Raw genomic sequence first — 23,255 nt, 5'->3', positions numbered from 1 at the left:
ATTATTCCAACTATTTTTGGGAAGGGGCGGAGATTTCCAGGAATTGGGTCACCACCCACTTTTTGGCCTTTTATGGTTAGCCTCAGAACTGTCCTGGCACCTGTGGGTGTGTCATTTAGCATGATAATGCATTATTATGCGTGTATAATGAGGCTCAGAGTCTACTGGAAGTCAAATCTTCCACCATCTTGGACCTAGTTGGTTCTAACAAGTTTTTGTCTGTATCCTCAACAGCTATGTCGTTCTTTTAATGGTTGTGCCCTGCCCTCTTCCCTCCTGTCTCAATGGGGATCTCTTATGTAAAGGGAGAGGTAGTGGCAAAGGAAAGAACATATGTAAAGGCCATGAGGTACTATATTAGATGCAAATTTCTCTCCTTTTTCTCCCATGTAGGGTTTGAAATCAGGAGGAATGCCCTCCTTGATTTTCCGTCATCTCTAGAAAATAGATAAAGGGAAATAAAATGAAAATGATTTGCAGGTGATATAGTTTTATATCTGGAAAACCCAGGTCTGGGGCTTCCCTGGTGGCACAGTGGTTAAGAATCACCTGCCAGTGCAGTGGACACGGGTTCGAGCCCTGGTCCAGGAAGATCCCACATTCTGCGGAGCAACTAAGCCCCTGTGCCACGACTACTGTGGCTGTGCTCTAGAGCCCACAAGCCACAACTACTGAGCCTGCGTGCCACAACTACTGAAGCCCACGCACCTAGAGCCCATGCTCCTCAACAAAAAGTAGCCCCTGCTCACTGCAACAAGAGAAAGGTCATGCGCAGCAATGAAGACCAATGCAGGCAAAAATAAAAATAAATAAATAAATTTATAAAAAGAAAAATGAAAAATGTATATGAAGGAAACTTTAAAGTGCTGCTGAATGATGCAAAAGAAGACTGAACTCATGGAATGACAGACTTTTTTTTTTTTTTGTGGTACGCGGGCCTCTCACTGTTGTGGCCTCTCCTGTGGCAGAGCACAAGCTCCGGACGCGCAGGCTCAGCGGCCATGGCTCACGGGCCTAGCCGCTCCGCGGCATATGGGATCTTCCCAGACTGGGGCGCAAACCCGTGTCCCTTGCATCGGCAGGCGGACTCTCAACCACTGCGCCACCAGGGAAGCCCTGACAGGCTTATCCTTGAAAGAAAAGTCAACAGCATAAAGATGTCGCTTCTTCCCGAGATGATCTGTATAATATATGCTATTGCAATTAAAAAAAAAACAAAACTCCATCTGTTCACAGCTCACTAATTCTTTAAGGCTCAGCACAAATGCCATCACCTCCTACATGAAGCCCCCCAGTCAGAATGTATTGCTCAGTGTTCCTTGACCTTTATTCTGCTTTCAATCTTTCATTAGAATTGGTGGCAGATAGCTGTGACTCTCCCTTGTGTTTTTTCTTTTTTTTTTGGCCGAGCCAGGCAGCTTGTGGGACCTTAGTTCCCCGACCAGGGATTAAACCTGGGCCCCCTGCAGTGGAACCATGGAGCCCTAACCACTGGACCACCAGGGAATACCCTGTGGCTCTCCCTTAAGAATGAGAACTTGAGGGCAAGGACTCTCTCCCACTTCTCTCCATGTATCAGGTTAGTAGGGTTCAAGGTAACGTTGACCATGAGGCTTGGCAGGCCTGGAGCCACAGACTTTACCAGAGGTCAGGCGCGTGCAGGCTTCGTCTGGAGTGCTGGAAGCAGCTTCCCAGGCCCTCTTCTGGTCTCCTTGTCCCTCTGCTGGCTGGGACCTTGGGCTTGCCATCTGATTCTGCTTCTTGCTATCATTCTACTAGGACCTGTTGTTCATTCCTGCTGTCCTGCAGTCTAAACTTGGCCAGTTCTGGGCACTTTTTTTCATTCTGTGTATCAGGTCCTAGCAACTGGCCTGGCCTCTTTCTGGGAACTAAGTCACCTTAGTCTGTGCCTGGTTTAGGTTTGGAGTCTTCTGTCTCAAACAACAGTTTGGATTCATACCTCACACTGTACACCAAAATAAATTCTTAAGCAGATCAGAGATTTACCTGTTGTTGTTGGGTGTTCTCTTTAAAGCTATAAAAGTACTTGAAGAAAGCATGGACAGAGGCTTCCCTGGTGGTCCAGTGGCTAAGATTCCGTGTTCCCAATGCGGGGGAGGGGGGAGTTCAATCCCTGGTCAGGGAACTAGATCCCACATGGCGCAGCTAAGGGTTCGCCTGCTGCGACTAAAGATCCCGCACGCAGCAACGGAGATCTTGTGTGCTGCAACTAAGACCCAGCGCAGCCAAATAAATAAATAAATATTAAAAACAAAAAAAGAAAGAAAGCATGGACAAATTCCTTCAAACATTGGCATGGTAGCATCTTCGCGAAGTACGGCTCAAAATCCAGAAATCATAAAAGACTGATTAATTCAAGTATAAAAAATAAATTTAAAACTTCTTGGAAAAGTAAAACCATAAGCAAAATCAAAAGACAAATGACAATCTGGGGAAAATACCTGCAAGTCAGTATCACAAATAGTTTATCTCCTAATTACATAAAGAACTCCTAGAAATGTAGGCAAGAGTCCAACAATTCAATAGCAAAAAGGGGCAAAGTACATAAATTGACAGTTCACAAAAAAATTGTGATGGCATCTCTCAGTTTGGCAAAAAAATTCAGAAGCGTGACAATATATCCTGCTGGCCAGTCTGTGTGGAAATAGATACTCTCTGTGTAGCTTAGAGCAGTACACAACTCCTCTGGAGGGTGATTTGGCACAGTCCATCAAAAACATCTTTTGACCCAGCAATTCTACTTTTGTGAATTTATTCTATGGACACTCTGGCACACTTATGTATGTAGATGCACAAGGTTTTTATTATTTAGTTATTTATTTATTTTGGCTGTGTCAGGTCTTAGTTGTGGCACACAGGATCTTTTGTTGCGGTGTGTGCAGGCTCTTGGTTTCGGCTCGCGGGCTTCCCTCTAGTTGCGGCGCACAGGCTTAGTTGCCCCGTGGCAAGTGGGATCTTAGTTCCCAGACCAGGGATCTAACCCGTGTGCCCTGCGTTGGAAGGTGGATTCTTAACCACTGGACCACCAGGGAAGTCCCCAAGATTATTTTTTACAGTATTGATTTTGTTAGTAAAAGAATGGAAAACGTATTATCTTGGGTCACATGCTTAACCCTGACATGGAGTCAGTCCACCCAAACTTTAAACACTGAGAGTGGAGGAGAGGTACCTTCTGAGCAAAACTGAGGTTATCAGAAGAAGGGACAGGAAAAAAATAGGAGTCCCCTGCGTCATTTATGTTCTTCCAGTGTAACAAGATGGAGACAACTTCCTTCATCAGAATGTTCCAGAGCAAACACAGATGATATGACACTTGTGGTAAGATTTCAAGATGTGTTCAGGTAACCGGAGATGGTGGCTAAACCACCTTTTAAGGATGGCAGGTTCTGTTGACATGAGGGCCCTTTGCTTTGCTGAGCAAATGATGAGTGTTCATATGCAAATATGGGGTAGCATCCAGGGCAATGATAAGTCTCCTCTCTGTATAATAGTGAGGAGAGAAACTTGAGATTTGGAATGAAGTTCTGCAGGGAGAGAAATGAACCAGACTGCCAGGCACTACGAGAGATGATGGGCTAAAGAAAAAATGAGCCAGTAGCAGTTTTGCTGATGAAGGATTGTAGAAAAAAGCAGAGTGTGAATGAAGGTTTTAGGTTGTTTGCAATGGGCTGTGTGATGTAAGTCTCCTCTTCTGTATCCTTATGAAATCTTTAGTAAAGATGGGTCCTTGTTGCTTTGGTGCACGGTTACTCTGTTGAGGATGGCACTGCCCCAGCAGCATTAGAAACATGTGGGCTGTTTTTACTGGCCACAATGACTGCTCGGGGTGAGGGCATGGTCATTACTGTCTCGGTGGCCAGGATCATACTAACTGGTGAGATGTTTCTCACACACGGCCAGTCGCACCCCATTGGAAACACTGCTTTGGTGTGAGTCAATTGTTTTGGGAAATTTGAAGATGTTTTGGGTTTTGCATCCAGGTTGATGTAAGGCAAAAAGCAGCGCACACAGGAGCCAGAGGACAAAGACACAGCTCACACCTGGGTTACACCTGCATATAAGACTTTTGATTACAGGGACTTCCCTGGTGGTGCAGTGGTTAAGAATCCACCTGCCAATACAGGGGACACAGGTTCAAGCCCTGGTCTGGGACGATCCCACATGCCACAGAGCAACTAAGCCTGTGCGCCACAACTACTGAGCCTGCACTCTAGAGCCCGCAAGCCACAACTACGGAGCCCGCGTGCCACTACTACTGAAGCCCACGTGCTACAACCACTGAAGCCCGCGTGCCTAGAGCCTGTGCTCCGCAACAAGAGAAGCCACTGCTATGAGAACCCCGCGCACCACAAGAGAGTAGCCCCCGCTCACCGCAACTAGAGAAAGCCCGCGCGCAGCGACAAAGACCTAACGCAGCCAAAAATAAATTTATAAAAAAAAGACTTTTTAAAAAAAAGACTTTTGATTATATTGTAGCTACATCACTTAATTTCTCTTTTTATATCTTCCTTCATTAAAGCCCTAGACTTATTTCCTCTTTGTTGTCCGCTTCATAATAAATTGCCCTTTTCTTTTTTAAATTAAAAAAAAATTTTTTTTTTTTTGGCCAGAGCACCGCACAGCCTGTGGGATCTTAGTTCCCTGACCAGCAATCAAACCCATGCCATCGGCAGTGAAAGCCTGGAGTCCTAACCACTGGACCGCCAGGGAATTCCCATAAGGTGTCCTTTTAATTTTCTGCATTTTACATTTTTTCCCATTAGGTCTAATCTGCATATAAAATAGAGATATTTTGCACTCAATTTGTATTCATTTGTCCACAGACCAGGGCTCATCTTCTCTTTTGTCGGCACCATATTTTTGGAACCATTTATGATCTTTTATTACCCTCACCATTTTCGTTAGCCATTAAAAAAGTAATTATTTATGGATTTCCTAAATTTAGATGTTGTTTGGGAAATAATTTAGGTAAAAATAACTCTTACACACAATGTTCAGAATTGAGGTATTGCAACTTCACAGATTTTTTTCTATTAATTATACATATGCCCTGCTTCATTTTTCCAAAGTTTGCCAGGTCAACAGAAATCCATTTCAACAACTAGCTAACGGTGAAGGTGGAGGCGGGGGTTGGGCTTGAGCTGGAGGGTCTCTGATCTGAAGGTTCGGGGCCGGGGCGGGGTGGGGGGGGGCGGGGCTCAGTGAAGCTGTAGGAGGCCTGGGTGTGTCTTGAGGTTGGATGGTCTTGATCTTGCATGATGTGAGCCTCAGGCACTTTCTGTCTTTTAAGGACAGAGTCAACAGACAATTAACCAGGTCTCCTGTCAAGGGATTGCCCAGTGGTTGATTGGGGTTGTGGACAACTGGTTTTTCATAGTCCTACAAGAAAGGAGCTGTGATGGCTCCTTATGGGTTCCCTTAAAGGGCAGAATCTTACCATAGTGTTCTGGTTATGGATAGTTGCATGTTCTGCATATGTATTGTTGTCTCCCAAAACCTAATGACTTAAAACAACAATTTATTACCTGTCACAGTTCTGCAGATTGACCAGGCTTAGCTGGGTGGTTCTCATTTGGGGTCTTTCATGCAGTTGTAGTCAGACAGGTGCTGGGCCTGGAGTCTTCCCAAGTCATGACTGGGCTCAACCATCCAAGATGGCCTCTTCCCTTACATGGCTGGTGCCTCCACTGGGCCAGCTGTGATGGATGAAAGCTGGTCAGGCAACACTCTCTTTCTTCCCGCCGTCTTTCCATGTGGCTAGCCAGAATTTCCTCACAGCATGGCATTCTTACATAATTGGACTTCTTACATGGTGGCTGACTTGCCCCAGAGGGAATATTCCATGAAACCTGGGTAAAAGCTATAAGCTTTCTAAGATCTAACTTTGGAAGTCATGCTCCCTTCCACTCCAATTCATTGGTCAGAATTGAATTCCCAGGGCCAGCCCAGATTCAAGGGCAGGGGACTACATAAGCCTAAGAATACTGAGAGATATGATTCAGAGGGGGCTCATCTTTGCACACATGGTCATGTGTACCAGTCAGGAAAGGCCAGGTTATGCTGCAGTAACAAACTACCCCAAAATCTCAGTGCCTCAAAACACAAAATGTATTTATTGCTTGTTCTGCTGGTCTGGTGTGGGTCTGGAAGGGGTTCTGTCCCATGTAGTCACTCATTTCATGGTACCACAATTTCAACATGGTGCCTCAGGGTTTACTATGGCAGGGGAGAGCAGAATGGAAGGGAATTGCCCAGGCAAGGAAATGCTCTGGCCCAGAAGTGACATGGGTCACTTCCACTCAGTTGGCATCGTCCTACCCAACTGCAAGGAATAGGGACATGTAATCCCCCCCTGTACTCGGAAGAGAACAGGGGGAGATATTGCTGGACACTAGGGGTCTGTCCCCCATGATGCTGTACCCATGGATGATTCCTGTTGGATATTTCTGGTGGATGTTACAACTAGTTAAGTCTTCAGACAATATTTCTCCGATATCATATTAATGACTGTTTATTAACTGCCCTTCATTCCACAGGAGGAGGACACTTGGTAGGAGACATGTGAGTTTGGTCTTTGGGATGAGTAGGATTTTGAAAGGAAGGAAAAGGGATTAGGAAAATGTCATTCTAAAAGGTTGAACAACCTAAGCATAGGCTCAGAGACATGAAAGAGGCTGCTGTTTTCCAGGAGCCATGAGGATTCTAGCTAGGTGAGAGAGAGGAGATTGAAAGGAGGACTGGAACTAGGATGGAGATAGTAATTAATAACTAAAATGATTGAAAATCTTTTAATATGCCAGACATAGTTCTAAATACTTCATGGTGCTCTGCTGGTTCTCTTCCATTTCCCCTTCTCTACCTAACCCTGGGCCCAGGAGGTTGGCCTCTATGAACTGTATCACCAGCCTCCCTTGGTGTCTGGCTTCTAGTTGGATTTATGCAAAGGGGAGCCGCAGCAGGAGAGAGAGGGAGGGAAGAGAGTGAGGTCAGTGTATTTATCCCACTGGCTTCCTCCCTGCAGGATCACCTTGGCTGGATGCTTCCTTCAGCTGCTGTCACATGATTCTCTCTTGCCAGATTCTGGCAACCATTCCTCCTCTAGCCCCTTTAGGCCTAGGGGTACTAGTAGTCCTGCTGTTACTAGACCTAGGGTATTGCATTATCCTTTGTAGGGTTTCCCTACAAAAACCCCTTTTGAAACACCCCTTTGTCAATTCTTCAAATCTGAATTAGAGTTTCTTGATAGAACCTGACTGACACAGGTACCTACCTGGCCAGTTAGGTACTGGTGTTTTTCCCATTTGATGGATGAGGAAACTGAGGTACAGAGAGTTTAAGTGACTTGTTCAAGGCCACACAGCTAGTAAGAGGCAGAGTAAAGACTCAACCCAGAGACTCTGGTTACAGAGTTTCAAAGACTGTCAAAGGCCTTGAATGACAGGTTAAAGAGAGTGTGTTCCCATCACCTATAGAGGGTGCCAGACACTCACCCTTTTTTCCCTTCTTTCCTTAAGTCCATATTGAGTGCTACTGCTAACACCTATGTCTTTTGAGAAACTAACATGTTTCTTCATCTGCAAAATGGGAGAATTTTCCAGGTTCTAACAGCCTGGCAGAATTGTGGTGGGGCTCAGAGAGATCTTGGCCATTGAAAGAGCTATTGTGGAGCTTGGGATGGAGCATGTGACCAAGGTCCAGCCAATCAGAGCATCATATTCCCCCTGGTTGCAGTGATTGGTTCAGGAGAGATCCAATGAAAGCCAATGGGATTATATTCCTGGAACATTTGTAGGAGAGGTATACTCTCTTCTCTACCAGGCTTCAACCTGGGAGAAGATAAAGCCTGGGTATGTAGGACCCACCATGTGGACCGCCAGAACCAAGGAAGCAGAACCAAGAAATGGAGAAAAACTGAGTTCTATGACATCACTTCAGATCCAGAATCCAGCCATGTCTAAAATCCAAGCGACCATTTGGATCTCTCCCTGAGACAATATAGTCCCTTTTTTCCATATGATAGTTAGAATTCCAACTCTAGAGTCTCAACTTTGTCACTTGCAGTGGAAAGAGTCTTGGCACAGTACAAGACAGCTTGGAGTGTGAAGAGGAGTTGGGGACACTGCAGCAGTCAGGTGAACTTCTATTTATCCAGCAAGACCCAACTAAAATGTTACAATTTCTGTTTAGCCTCCCAACTACTCCCCCTGCCACAGCTAGAAGGCTTGTACACACCTCTGTTATAGCACCTCTCACACTATACTGTAATTTTGGGTGGCTGTTTCCACCATGAGGCAGTGAACAATTTGCCTGAATCTTATTCATTTTGGAACTCTTAGGTTTTGCAAAAGGTCTGGCAGAAAGTTAATACTAACTCATTGAATGTTGAACAAATAACTGAATGAATGAGACCAAGGCAGTAGCAATAGGAATGGGCAGGAGGAGATGGATGGGGGTCATCCCTGCAGTGCCAACAAAAAGTAATAGCAGTCTTAAATCTCTTTTTGGAATAGACAGGCCTGAGATTAATATTAATAACAGAATGTTATTTAGTTGACTTGGACAAAATCCCTGGAGTAAAATTAATAATAGCTGTGATTTATTGCATGCCTTATGTGCTAGATGTTTTATGTACATTAAATTTAATCTTCACTCTAGCCTGGCAATGGAGGTATGATGGACGTGTGGTGACTCCAACAAATCCACTTTATTCTGGGGAATTGAAATCAGCCCAAGGGGAGGATTCTTTAAGTCAATTATAGCAATTCCATCTTCCTCCACATGGCTAGTTCAGGGATGGGCAGGCCTGGGTCAATTAGGACCGGTAGAATAAAGCTTACTGCCATGAGATAGGACATGAGAAAAGGTGGTCTCTCTTGCTGGATGTGAACAGGGAATTTTGTGGCCCTGGCTGGCCCTGGCAGCCATCTTGAGGACAAGGCTGATACATGGAGGATTGCAGAGCCAAGAAAATCCTAGAGGAATGGATCCAGGGCTCCCATCACTCCCAGCCTGAAGCTGACTTATTTCTGGTTGTCCAGTCATGGGAGTTATGCGAGCCAAAGGCATACCTCTTATTGAGGGTGGTTTGACTTTCTGTTATTTAATCCAATCACACGGTGAGAAAATTAATACTTGCTCAATGTATCTCAGCTAGCAGTAAGAGCGGGGTTTCCCACTTCAAATCTGTCTCATCCTAAAGCCTTTGCTCATCTCACTAAACTGAGCCAAGAAAGGCCAAGTCACTTGGCATGGATCCTGATTCATCTGTTTATCTTCTTTAAAAAAATATATATATTTATTTGGCTGCACCCATTCTTAGTTGTGGCACTCTCCAGAGTCTTAACCACTGGGCCACCAGGGAAGTCCCTGTTTATCTTCTGAGATGGCTTCTCTTGTACATGAAGTTTATGCTGCCTAGGAGATTCTATGTCCCCTCTCTTTGCCTAGCAAACTACAACATGTCATCCAGGCCACAGCTAAATAAAAGTCACTTCCTGACTGCCTCTCCATCCCAACCCCCAAGATTAGCTTATATCCCTTGGCTATTAACTCTCAAGTGGTTTGTATTTTACTTTAATGCTCTTATTACAATTGTAAGTGATGACTTATTATTATTTTTTTAATTAATTAATTAATTTTATTTATTTATTTTTGGCTGTGTTGGGTCTTTGTTGCTGCGTGCGGGCTTTCTCTAGTTGCGGCGAGCAGGGTCTGCTCTTCGTTGCGGTGCCTGGGCTTCTCATTGCGGTGGCTCTCTTGTTGCGGAGCATATGCGCTCTAGGCACGTGGGCTTCCGTAGTTGTGGCTCCGCGGGCTGTAGAGTGCAGGCTCAGTAGTTGTGGCGCAGGGGCTTCTTTGCTCCGCGGCATGTGGGAACTTCCCGGACGGGGGCTTGAACCCTTGTCCCCTGCATTGGCAGGCGGATTCTTAACCATTGCACCACCAGGGAAGCCCGACTTATTTTGTAATACTTTTAAAATAATTTGTTTCTCTATTCCATAAGGGCCCAAGTGTGTCTGTTTTGCTCAGCACTGAATCCTTGGAACAGTGGTTGTCACTTAGTGGGCAACAATATTTGATGAAAGAATAAACGAAAGCGGTTGCTTTCTGTAGCCATGAGTTATATCAGCAGTTCTCCAAGGGTGATCCTGCAGCACAAGCATCACCTGGGAACTTGTTAGAAGTGTAAATCATGAGCTTCTACTGATTAGAAGCTCTAGGAGTGGGGAACGGCAATCAGTGTTTTAACAGTCCCTCCAGGTGATTCTGGTTCATGCTGGAGTTTGAAAGCCACTATACAGATTTGCCATCCAGCCTATGCACGCTAGCAGCACCTCTGCTGCCTGGGATTGTTTCTTGCTTCTATTTCTTAAACTCAGCACTTTCACAAGTAAAGTGGTTGGAGGAAAGGAACAGGAACCCAACGCATATTTGCCCTCTGAGATCCTCTGCAGTTGCTGTTCCTTCGACTTTGATCACACTTCCCGCTACTGACTTTATCCTTCAGGCCTCAGTTTACATTTCCATCCCTCCCTTCCATTTTCTATCTCGGGACCCTGCGTGTTTGTTGCGTTCATTTCACTCACAGCACTCCTCGTTTCTTACAATTAATTTATTCACTTGCTCTCTACTTGCTGCTTATCTGCCTCCTTGAGGACAGAGACTACAGTAGTCTTGTTTACTACACTAGTCCTACCACCCACAGCGGCGCCAGGTCCACGGCAGGGCTAAAATGTGTGGGCTGAATGGATGTAAGTTCCACAAGGGCAGAGGCTGTGTGCCGCCGACTTCTAGCCGGGTACTGGGCACGCAGAAGGTGCTCCATGAAGATATGGGGAATGAATGAGCGCAGGAAACGAAAGAGAAATCGCCAGTTTACCAAGGTGTCAGGTCCGGTACCCTTTACCAACATGGCCGCCGGCCCGCGTGGACTGGCGGAGGGCGCCGGGCGCGGGGCGGGGCCGAATGGGGGCGGGGCCAGAGCGAGCCGTCAGGTGCGGCCCCGCCCCGCACCCCCCCGGCCTCCGCCCGCTCGATTCCGGATTGGTCCGGTTCCAGCGCCGCAGCCCGGCTGCCGCGCCGTGGGGCCGCGCCGGGCACTCGCCACTTCCGGCGCGTTGGGGCTGTTGGTTGGGGGCGGCCGCGCGGCGCGAGCGGGCAGCACTGGAGCGGGCTTGCGCAGGGATGCTCCGGGGGGCGGCGGCGGCGGCCGTGTGGGCTGAGGCGGCAAGGATAGCTCGGGCCCTCGGGCCTTTCCCCTGAGCCGGCCGCTCGGGCTGCGCCGCCGAGGCCCATTCAGCCTCCGCCCCTTCAGCCTCGGGGTCGGGCCCACCGCCACTTCTGAACGCGGGGGCCGGGGAGCCCCTGCCTGGGCCCGGAGCCTCCCACTGGGGGTCGGGCCCGGGCGGGGGGCCCCGAGCCGCTGCTCTCCTCGCCGGCCTCCGAGCCCCATTTCCTGCTTTTTCAGTTTCCTTGCGGAGGGGCGGGTGGGTCTGGATGAATTGTTCCGGGGGTCCCCGATGAGGCGGGCCAGGGGGCCGCGCTCTTTGTAGAGGGTCCCCGCGGGGCCCGGGTGGGGAGGCGGTTGTCTTTGCATGGGTGGGGGACTTCCCGAGCCTGCCGGGACCATGACCTGAACTGTGCGAGCGGGACGTGTCCGAAGCCCGAGAGCTAGCTCACCTGAGCCGCCCTCTCCCCCAGCCAGCATGGTAAGTGGGGTCGGAGCCCCTTCTCTCCCGGGTGCCGGGTCTGAGCGGTGGGAGCGGGCCCGGGACTGCTGAGCCATCGCTTCTCCCCGGGGCGGGGAGAGGCGCGTGCCGAGCCCGACAGTGACACATGCGTGCAGGGTTTGCAGCCGGGCTCTGAGCTCCCATCCCCCCTCCCCCTCGGGATCGCTCAGAGCTGGGAGGGACCTGGACGCCGAGCGGACACAACCCTTGCATCTCGTGTTTGCCTCTCTTACATTGTAGCAGCTCATCGTGATGGTAGCTATCATTTATTTATTGAGTGCTTACTATGTGCCAGGCGCTGTGCTAAAGTGATTGACATGTGTTATTTAATTAGCACACCAACCCTGTGTTCTGAAGTGGGGACACTGAGGCACAGAGCAGCTAATTACCCAGCTCAAGGTCACTCTTAAGTAACAGTGGCAAGATTTGAACCCAGGCAGTCTTGATTTCAGAGCTCCTATTTGATAGAACACACTTCACAGAGCTGGAGGGGGTCTTGCTGTAGGTTTATATATGGGGCAGCTGAGAGGGTTTGTGGTTTTCAGAGGTTACTTACCTAGATCATAGGAACTAGGAATCAAAGTCAGGAATTGGCCTATTCTTTTGACACCCGTTCTGCCTTTCTTTCTGCTACATGCTCTGGCCTTTTCCCTGGTAGTGCCTGGAGAACTCTTCATCTTTCTAGATCTAGTTCAGAAGCCACTTCTGAACATTCCACATTTTCCAGACCCAAAGGCACTGTCAGTACTTCCTTAGGTTTGTGCGGTCACATCTGTTTTTAAGCATTTGTCTTATTGTTATTGTAATTGTCTATTGCAGTAGAATCAGTTCTCTCAAAGATGAATTGTCTGAACTTTTATCTGCCCCAGCTTTTGGTACATAGTAAGCCCACTGGGGTGGTTGCCTGGCCTGTATTTGACCACTTCCAGTTACAGAAGTGTTCTTAAGGTTGCCCATTTTACGTCTTCCACACTAGTGGTCTAGTAGAGAAGGGGATGCAGGGGGGGATTACATCTGTAATATAACTGTTCAGGCCAGTGGGGTTTTCAGAAGTTTCAAGGGGCCTGTGGGTTATGTGTTAGGTTCTGGGCAGAGAAAGAAGACCTAAGGCATAGCCCTTGCCTTCGTGGGGCTTACAACCAGTCAGATAAAATGCACCATTAATGCCAAGCAGCACTGTATAATAGATACTGTATGTAGGATAGTGGCAGATCAGTTAAGCTCTCTGAGCCCCAGTTTCCTCAGCTATAAAATGTGGAGACAGGGATTTTCTAATGAATAACCTAAAGGTATGAGGTATAATATTTAGTGAACGATGAAAGTAGTATTCAGTAATCCTTCATTGATTCTTTCAATGAATTTTTTTTTAATAGTGGTAAAATATATGTAACATAATATTTACCATTTTAACCATTTTTAAGTGTATAGTTCAGTAGCATTAAGTACATTCACATTGTGTGCGTCCATCCCCAGAACTGTTTTCATCTTGTAAAACTGAAACTGTACCCATTAAACAGTAACTCTCATTCCCTTCCCTGTCCCCTAGTGACCACTATTCTACTTTCTGTCTCTATGAATTTACTCTAGGTCCCTCATATAAATGGAACTGTACAGTTTTTGTCTTTTTGTGACTGGCTTATTTCACTTAGCATAATGTCTGCGAGGTTCATCCGTGTTGTAGCATCTGTCAGGATTTCCTTCCTTTTTAAGACTGAATAATATTCCATTGTGTGTGTAGACCACATTTTGTTTATCCGATCATCTGTTGATGGATACTTGGATTACTTCCACCTTTTGGCTGTTGTGAGTAATGCTCCTGTGAACATGGATGTACAAATCTTTTAATGAATTTTAAGTAGCCACTATATTCGAGGCTCTAGCGAATGTCAGCTAAACAAGATAGACACGTACCTCCCCTCAGGTAGCTGACAACATTGCCTTAGAACCTTTGGACAGAATTTTATTGTTTATTGATTTAAGCTGACCAAGCACTCTTGTATTCAGGTTCCATTTTAATTGGCAGTCAGGAGAGTGTTATGAAAATGACCACCTTTGAGCAATTAATTGTAAAGTAGTAGTAGTTGACTTCATGATTACCATTTACAATTTTTTCTGAGGTAAGTTTTGAGTCAAGTTTTCTATAACCTACCCCTCACTTATTTTAGCATACAGTGGGTGACCACAGCGGATTAAGGTGAATAGGACTGTCAAATTACATCCTTTTTGCAGTACTGACACCAGGGGTTCATCTCCTATAGGTGTCCCAGGTTCAGGGGTGTGGATGGGGCAGGCCTTGTCCCTGGTTGCAAGGAAGCCATTGCCTGGTTTGTGTCTTCCCAGAGGAGGGTCTTTTGCCTGGGATCACAGTTCTTTATTCCAGGAACTTTTTTCCATTTCTTACTGACTTAACATTTTTACTTTAAAAAGCGTTTAAAGAGTTGGCAAGTAAGTATGGGCCTTTGTAATATCTTCTTTTTAAAACTTCAACTCTCTATTAAGATGAAAATGGTGTAATATGATAGAACTACCATTTATTAAGTATCTATACTAAGCTAGCTGTTTTTCATTTATTTGGTTTTTCTTTCAGTCACTCAGTATCAGTTAAGCACACCAACACTGGTAGGTTGGTTACCTTATTGCCATTACTACCAGAGGAGGAGACGAACAGACCTGGTGTAGGATTCCTGTCTAACAAGTGGTGGAGCTGGCATTTGGGTCCAAGGTGCTCTTCTCCAAAGCCTGTGCTCCTTGAGGTACAGGTGCTTCCTCATGTGGAAGTTGGTTGGGAATGTTATCCAACTATATTTTATTTGGTTCTGAGATAGTGATGAGGGCTGGGGAGCATGGGAATTTCCTTTAAACTGTCCCTCTAGGAGGAGGGATTTTGACCTGCAAATTTAGAGCTAGTTAAAAAAAATTTGTAGTTGCAGTACAGAATTCCTAGAACCGTTAAACTCTAACTACATTGGATTAAATCATCATTTTGGGTTGAATTCCCATGAGTTCTCAAGTGATGTAACATCTTAGAGGTTCCCACTACTTCTCTGAAAAGTTGTTACTTAATACCAAAAGAGCTTTGCTTATTATGGAAATTTTGTGCAAAATTGAACCCTTACTTAAATTAGCATTTTTTTTCTTTTTTAGTTGCTTAGAAAATTGCTTTGCTTACAAAGTCTTCTCATTTTTGAACTCTGTATTTTTATTATGTTTGGCTGTGCCGCGAGGCATGTGGGCTCTTAGTTCCCCACCAGGGATCGAACCTGTGCCCCCTGCAGTGGAAGTGCTGAGTCTTAAGCACTGGACCAGCAGGGAAGTCTGCCTTCTCATTTTTCTTTTTAATTATTTTATTTTTGGCTGTGTTGGGTCTTCGTTGCTGCGCGTGGGCTTTCTCTAGTTGCGGCGAGCAGGGGCAACTCTTCTTTGCAGTGTGCGGGCTTCTCATTGCCGTGGCTTCTCTTGTTGGGGAAGCACGGGCTCTAGGGGCGCGGGCCTCAGTAGTTGTGGCTCATGGGCTTAGTTGCTCCGCGATATGTTGGGATCTTCGTGGACCAGGGCTCAGACCCGTGTCCCCTGCATTGGCAGGCGGATTCTTAACCATGGAGCCACCAGGGAAGCCCTACCTTCTTATTTTTGACTGTCCATGTTCCATGAATGGTCCCTGTAATGGAGGGAAAATCAGACCTTAAATTTGGCCACTCAGTTGGTGTGTCTTCTGTTAGTTCAGCAACTGTGTTGGATTGTGCACCGGGGCGGGAGGCGTGAAGAAGCTGTGGCGGTGGAGGGAGATGGCAGGGAAAGGTTCAGCGGTTCTCAGAGGGGCTCTGTGGCAGTCACGGCATTAAAGGTTGTCTGGGAGACAAGTAAATATCCAGAAATGACTTGAACAGCTTGTGAAAAAATTAGTAGATGACATGGTTCAAATGATAAAATTACTTGCTAAGCAGACCCCAAAAGCACTATTAATGTGGTACAGAGAAGTAATTCTGTATGGTAGGCCAGAGCTTTTGAGTACCTCAGTTTATTCATTTGTTTATTGACTTCCCTCTTCAAGTTTAAAATCCCAGGTACTGTGAATACAACATGTTAAAGAGTCTGTATTTATAGGGCTTAGCATATGCCAGGCTAATGAGTTTACGTATGTTAACTCATTTACTCTTTCAAACAATTCCAGGAGGCAGAGGCTATTGTTATTTTCCATTTTCTTTTCTTTTTTTTTTTTTTCTTTATCTTTGGCTGCATTGGGTCATCATAGCTGCACTCGGTCTTTCTCTAGTTGCGGCGAGCGGGGGCTACTCTTCCTTGCTGTGCACGGGCTTCTCATTGTGGTGGCTTCTCTTGTTGCAGAGCACGGGCTCTAGGTGCGCGGGCTTCAGTAGTTGTGGCACTCGGGCTCTAGAGCGCAGGCTCCGTAGTTGTGGTGCACAGGCTTAGTTGCTCCGTGGCATGTGGGATCTTCCCGAACCAGGGCTCGAACCCGTGTCCCCTGCATTGGCAGGCGGATTCTTAACCACTGCGCCACCAGGGAAGTTCTTATTTCCCATTTTATAGATGAGAACATTCAAGGCCCAGAATGGTTAGGCAGCTTCTCAAGCTCACACTACAACCAAGTGGCAGAACTGGCATTCAGAGCCAGGCAGTCTGGCTCAAGAGTCAGTGCTCTCAACTGTTACACTTTCACCCCAGGAGGGGTAGTATTGTCCCTGCCCTCTAGAGGTCAGTTTAATGAGGAAATGGGACATATATTCTGGTAATTATGAGAGGCTGTGTTAAGGGTGACCATAGTAGAAGAATGCATTGATACAAAGGTGGCATTCCTGAGGACAGGGAACAGGGAGGATTTCCCAGGAGGAATATTTGAGTCTTGAAGGGTTAGGAAGAGTTTGACAGCTGGACACGGGAAAAGCGCCTTCTAATTGAAAGTTTGCAGGTAGTTACAAAGATCAGATATGTAGCAATAAAGGTGATAGAAAGTAATAGGTGTCGAGTGGAAGTGAAAGAAGGAATTAACATTTGTTGAGTACTTAGGACTTTGTAGGGCTTTATGTGCATTTATACGCACAGTACACAAACATGCTATTTTTTCTCATCGTGAATACCTTTATTCCTACTTTCCTGGCCAGCTGCTGCCCCATTTCCTTGTTCCTCTGTGCAACAGAACTCCAGGAAGGAGTGGTCTTTGATTCCTCACCTTCCATTCTCTCCCAAGCTCACTTGTCAAGGTCCCACCCCGCTGCTGTTGAACGTAGGGCTTAGTTCTCATCTTAGTCAGTCTGTCCATAGCATTGGACATGTTGAATACTCCCCCTTCTGTTAAAGTCTTTCTTCACCTGGCCTCCAGGACACTAAAATGTGCTTTTGGTTTTCCACCATCTTACTGGATATTTCTTCCTCATCGCACTGATCTTTGAACAGCTGGAGTGCTCTAGGCCACAGACCTAGTTAGCTCCCAGGCCAGACCTCCCTCCTGAGCCGCAGTTCTCATGTATCCAGATGCCTACTTGACATGCAGGCTTGTTTGTCAGGCATGTCAAATGTAACCTGTCTAAAACCCAACTCCCGACTTTCCCCTTAATTCTTTTCTACCCGCAGTCTTCTCTTTCTCAGTTGGGGGCAGCTCCATCCTTCTAGTTGCTAGTGGCAAAAACTTGGAGTCATCCTTGACCTTTCTTTCTCTCATATCCCACATCTGGTCCGTATCAGGAAGGCTGATTGTTTTCTACCTTCGAAACGTAGCCAGAATTTTATCACTTCTTGTTCCCTCCACTGCTGTCTCTCTAGTTTAGGCCTTCATCATCTGTTGCCTGAATTACTGCAGTTGCCTCCTAACTGTTCTCCTAGCTTCTGACCTTGTCCCATGATAGACTGTTTTAACACAGTAGCCTCAGTGATCCTTTGAAAAGTCTAAGGCAGATCATGTCTTTGTTTTGTTCCCATGGCTCCTCATCTCACTTAGAGCAAAGGCCACAGTGGCCCACGTGCGCCTCCGTGGCCTACTGTGCCCTCCATATTCTGGCCCATGGTTACACTCTGAACCCATCTCCTGCTACTCTCCCCTTGGCTTACTCTGTTCAGCTACTCTGGCCTCCTTGCTGTCCTTCAGATGCTCCAGGTGTGTGCCTGCCTCTGGGCTTTGGCCTGGCTGTTGCCTCTGCTTGGACTGCACTTTCCTCTACATGTCTATATGACTAGCGTGACCTCCTTGAGGCCTTCTCAAGAGGCATCTTCCCGGTGAGGCCAGTCCTTACTACCCTATTTAAAATTGTAACCCCATCTCAGAACTCCCAGTCCTTCACATCCTGCTTTACTTTTTGTAGCATTTACACTTTTAAACATTTTACGTGGTTAATGTTATTTATGAAATCTATTTTTTGTTATCTCTTTGTGCTAAAATATTAACTCCCTAAAGCTTTGCTCTGTTCACTGATGTATCCCGAGAGTCTAGAACAATTGCTGGCATAGTAGACAGTTACATTGTAGTTAGGAATGCTGTGGAGGTCTTGGGTGTTCAAGACCTTTAGAGAAAGGGAGTACATAGAACTTGCACAGAGTGGGTATTTCAGAAGAGAAGGGTGTAACTAAATGTGTAGTGTTATGAAAGGATCTATAATAGACTGGTTTGGCAATGGTGGAGATTTTTGTGAAGAAGTGGTTGGGGAGAAAGCTTATAAAAGCAGTTAAGGGCTGGGTTATAAAGGGCCTCCAGTACTACTCAAGGGAGTTTGGCTTTGTTTTTCGGCTGATTTTTCCTTAAAGGAACATTAATCCATCTACTGTGTGTAGGTTAGATTGGTGTGGGAAAACAGATAGGACACCATGCCTGTGTGGATGTGATAAAGGCCTGTTCTTGGATTTGGAGTTAGGAGTGGAGAGGAAGACTTGACCAAGAGAGTCATCACTTAAAACTGACTGATTCCAGATTCAAGGGATGAAGAAAAGGGAGGAGCTCAAGCTGATTTTGGAAGCCTCTGAACTGGTGATTGGGAATAGTAGGAAATTTTAATTAATTGGTGGTTGGATTTGGTAGGAATGGAAGAGATGACAGGTAAAGAAACTGACAGGGAGATGACAGGAGACAGTCCATGTGCCGATAAAATAAGGGATTTGGCTCTGTAGGTAGGGAGGCAGATGCTGCTGTGTTGAGATGAAGGTAATTGGCATTGCGCAGGACAAGGATCTTGACAACTTTTAGGTAGTTGGATTGTTGACATATGTGTCCAAGTCAAGGGAGACGTGACTGCACCAGCTGGGGTGAAGAGGGAGGGAATTCCTGAATGTGTAGCTGTTACTTTCTGCTTCTTTTTCATCCTCCCTTTTCCTCTCCACCAGTGGTTTGTTGTGCAACCCACTGCAGACTGATTGTTTGTCTTCACTACTTTTCAAGATCACCAATGACCACTGTGTGCTGACTCCAGTATATATAGTCATCCGTTGGTATCCACGGGGGCTTGGTTCCAGGAGCCCCTGCATATACCAAAATCTATGGATGCTCAAGTTCCTTACATAAGTTGGCGTAGTACAATGAATGCATAAATAGCCTCTTTTCAGTCCTTATGCCATCTTTTGGCTGTTGGCAAACACTGGTCCCTTTTTCTCCCCCCCGAAACACTTTTTCTTGGTTCCCTTGGCTTCCATGATATAACTCTTGGTTCAGTCTCCCTTGATCTTCTTTCTTATGGCTTCAGCTATGGCCTGTGTACCAGTGAGAACTCAACCACCCTCTCCAGCCTTGGATATCCACCAGAGTGTCCTGTAGACATCAAATTAAACATGACTAAACCAAATCCGTCATCTTCCCCTTAGGTTAGCGCCTCCTCCCCCATGCCCTAGTTCTCTTAATGATCTTATTCACTGGACACTCAAGTGATAAACCTGAGTCATATTTAACGTCCTTTTTGCCATCAATCCTCGACTTGTAGGCCTGTTGATGCTGCAGCTAACTTATTTGTGTCCTGACCTCGGCCTTTCCCTCCATTCCCTCCATTTTGGTCCATTGTCATCTCTTGCTTTCATGGGTGGTGTCTTGACAGCTTCCAGGTTCTTCCTCCACCAGTCCATCTTCTTTCTGTATTCCTGCCAGAGCTACCACATGGAACTCAGATGTGGTCATGTCGCTTGACCCCAAATTATTTTGAGCAGAGGGTCCCCAGTGTTGTTTGTCAGAGACCAAGTTTTTATCACGGCAGAGTAGTGGAAAGCACATGGGTCCTGGATTTTCACAATTTCTCTTTTACTCCTCTCAGTTAGGAGAAGATGATTTATTAAATGCTTAAAGTGATTCATTCGATATATCATTTCAAGACTTCTCAAATTATATCTTGTTCTCTAGCCACAGCAAGCCACTTGTCATTCCCAGAACACCGAGTACGCTTTCGTACGTCTCTGCCTTCGTTCAGTGCTGTTCCCTCTGCTTGAATGTCCTTTTCTTCTTTTTGAGACCTTACCTACCATGAACGTGACCTCTTTGAGGCTTTCCAGCCACTAGTTTAACATTTCTCATCTTTGATTATAGTTAGGTGTTCTTTTTTTTTTTGCTTTTATTATTTTGATTTATTTGTTTTTATTATATAAGAATTACAAGGCTACATTCTTGTAGTAAGTGTCAAATAAATCAGAAGTTTGAAGAGCAAAATGTGAACCTCCTCCATCCTTTCCTTGGCTTCCTCTCCTTTCCTCCCCCTCCAAGCCTGGGAGTGGAGAGGATTAGTTCTTTCTCTTTATGAGCCCATATCAGAATGAATCTCAGTCTTCTTTACATTTCCAGTGCCCCGTAAGCATTCAACAGATACTTAGGTAATTGAAAGGGTCAGGTGTGATGGGAATTCCCTGGTGGTCCAGTGGTTAGGACGCTGCGTTTGCTGCCAAGGACCTGGGTTCGATCCCTGGTCGGGGAACTAAGATCCCACAAGCTGTGTGATGCGCCCCCCCGGCCCCCCCCCCAAAAAAAAGAGGTGTGAAAACAAATCCAAGAAGGTCAAGGTAGGCCCTTGAGGTTAGTAAATGATAGTAGCAGCATTTAGAGAGTATAGTAAGCTTGAAATAGAGTATGAATATAGTAAAACCCTGTTTTTCCAAAAGCCATGCAGCCAGCAAGCTCAGATAGCAGCATTTTTGCCGTGGGCAGGTGGAGGTGGGGAGCAGGTAAGCAAGAGGAATTGTTAGAACAAATGCTGTGCAGATGGTACACTTCCTGTGAGGCTCCAAAAACTGATTGCTTCTGGGAGGACTGCTGGGGAACAATGGGAGTAGGGGTGGGGTGAGGTGAGAGCTGTGGATGTACCTGAGGAAACCCACAAGGCAGAGAGAAGTGAGGGAGGTGAAAGAGGCTAATGGGAAGGGAAGGAAGCTGGGGCTCAGAGGGAGAAAAAAGGTCTGTGAGTGTTTCAACACTCTGTGTTAGCCGTTGTTTAGGGGCCCTCGTGTATACTGCAGACAGTACCTCATTTCATCTTACAGCCACCCTGCAAGGTAGGTATTACTGTCTGTTCCTATTTTACAGTTGAGGAAGATGAGGACCCCGAGGCTCAGGGAGGGTAATATAAGTAGCTTGTTTAAAGTTACATAGCAAGTTGATGGAGATGGGATGCTGACCCAAGATTCTAAATGCACAGCCCATGTTTTTTCTGTAGCACTAGATTTCTTTTTAAGCCTATGCACATTTACATAGGTATATTTACTTCAGATGTAACCCAAGTGAGTATATTGTCCCAGGAAAAACAGTACATCTAGCCATCTAGCCTTAAAACTTGCATAATTTACCTTTCATAACAGAAAGGGCAAGATGGTAAAAGTTTGCTGATGACAAACGTTACTTGAAATGTAGCCCAACTGGGTATATTGTCCCAGGAAAAACAGTACATTTAGTCATCTAACCTTAAAAGCTGCATAATTTACACCTGGTAATGGAAAGGGCAAGATGGTAAAAGTTCACTGATAACAAACGAGAAAATAGATATTTCTGCATATGCTCTAATGTGATAGAATAGAAAAAATGTGACTCGAGGGCAAAGTGGTAGCTGGACCACGTTACAGGACAACAGAGAGGAAGGTTGCTTGGCTTCTTTATGTATTTCAGTTCAGTTAAGCCCATTAGGCTTAGCATACACAGTAGTTAATTTACATCAGAGCAGTCTGCTGCTGTTTTATATGAAGGTTATAATGAAAAATATCTCTGATCTCAGACTCCTTGAAAAGGTAAAGGTATTTTATGAGTTAAATGCAGTTGTGGGGGAAGTCATTAGTTTTTAAATTGGCTAATAATCAGACCTGGGATAGATCAGGGTTTTTTTTAGATTAACAATTGGATAATTTTTATAAAAATTATGTATGCTCATTAAAAATCAAGCAGTATCAAAAGGTATCAATACAAAGAACATGGCAAAAAAAGAAATCCCCTAAATCCTCCTACCCTGAACTATGATTAACAATCCATATGTCTTTGTTTCTATCTATTTGTCTATAAGATAAGGAGGTTAGATGTCTAAAATAAGTACTTTTATTAAAAAAGTGGTGATGCTGATTTTTTGGGTCATGCTAGTTTTAAAATAAAAATCAATTTACTATTCTTTGTATTAAAAAAATACTTTCTGAAATATTTATATACTTACAGGAAGTTGCAAAATGAATGCAAGGATTCCTGTTGTACCCTTCACCCAGATTCCCCCAAGGGTGACACCTTACATAGCTGTGTGCAACATCAAAACCAGGAAATTGACATTAGTACATGGCATTTGTTGACTAGACTACAGACCTTATTCAGTTTTCACCATTTTTTGACCTGCATTCATGTGTGTGTATGGCTCTATGCAGTTTATTCCATGTATTGATTCATGTAACTTCCACCACAGTCAAGGTACAGAGCTGTCCCATCACCGCTGAAGATCTAACTCATGCCTGAGTATATTTTTCCTAATACTCTTTGTATTTGTAGCCCTCCTCCCTCTCTCCTAGCAACTACTAATCTGTTCTCCATCTCTACAGTTTTGTCATTTTGAGAGTGGTGTAAATGTATCTGCAGGCCGTAACCTTTAGACATTGATTTTTTTCACTGAGCACAGTGCTCTTGAGGTCTCTCCGTCTACTTGAATTTATTTTATTTTATTATTTATTTATTTTAAACATTTATTTATTTTATTTATTTTTGGCGGTGTTGGGTCTTTGTTGCTGTGCACGGGCTTTCTCTAGTTGCGGTGAGTGGGGGCTACTCTTTGTTGAGGTGCACGGGCTTCTCATTGAGGTGGCTTCTCTTGTTGCGGAGCAGGGCTCTAGGTGTGCGGGCTTCAGTAGTTGCAGCATGTGGGCTCAGTAGTTGTGGCTTGCGGGCTCTAGAGCACAGGCTCAGTAGTTGTGACGCACGGGCTTAGTTGCTCTGCCGCATGTGGGATCTTCCCGGACCGGGGATCAAACCCTTGTCCCCTGGATTGGCAGGCGGATTCTCAACCAGTTCGTCATTTAACATTGATTAGTTGATACGTGTGTGTGTGTGTGTGTGTGTGTGTGTGTGTGTGT

General features: G+C 45.5%; 1 protein-coding gene across 2 annotated transcripts in view; it reads left to right on the top strand.

Moving 5' to 3' along the window:
- Positions 1–11,581: 11,581 nt before the first annotated feature.
- XPO6 (exportin 6) overlaps positions 11,582–23,255 on the top strand; it is a 106,034-nt gene continuing 94,360 nt past the window's right edge. For both annotated transcript variants that reach the window (XM_029222394.1, XM_029222393.1), the window contains exon 1: positions 11,582–11,729. In XM_029222394.1, the coding sequence (XP_029078227.1) occupies positions 11,727–11,729 (3 nt within the window). In that variant the 5' untranslated portion in view covers positions 11,582–11,726. The remainder of the gene's footprint in view (positions 11,730–23,255) is intronic.

Source organism: Monodon monoceros, unplaced genomic scaffold (assembly GCF_005190385.1).
Source record: "Monodon monoceros isolate NGI ecotype Baffin Bay Population unplaced genomic scaffold, NGI_Narwhal_1 Super_Scaffold_13, whole genome shotgun sequence".
Classification (NCBI taxonomy): domain Eukaryota; kingdom Metazoa; phylum Chordata; class Mammalia; order Artiodactyla; family Monodontidae; genus Monodon; species Monodon monoceros.
The sequence above is the reverse complement of the archived record's forward strand: the minus strand, read 5'-3'. Positions and strand labels throughout refer to the sequence as shown.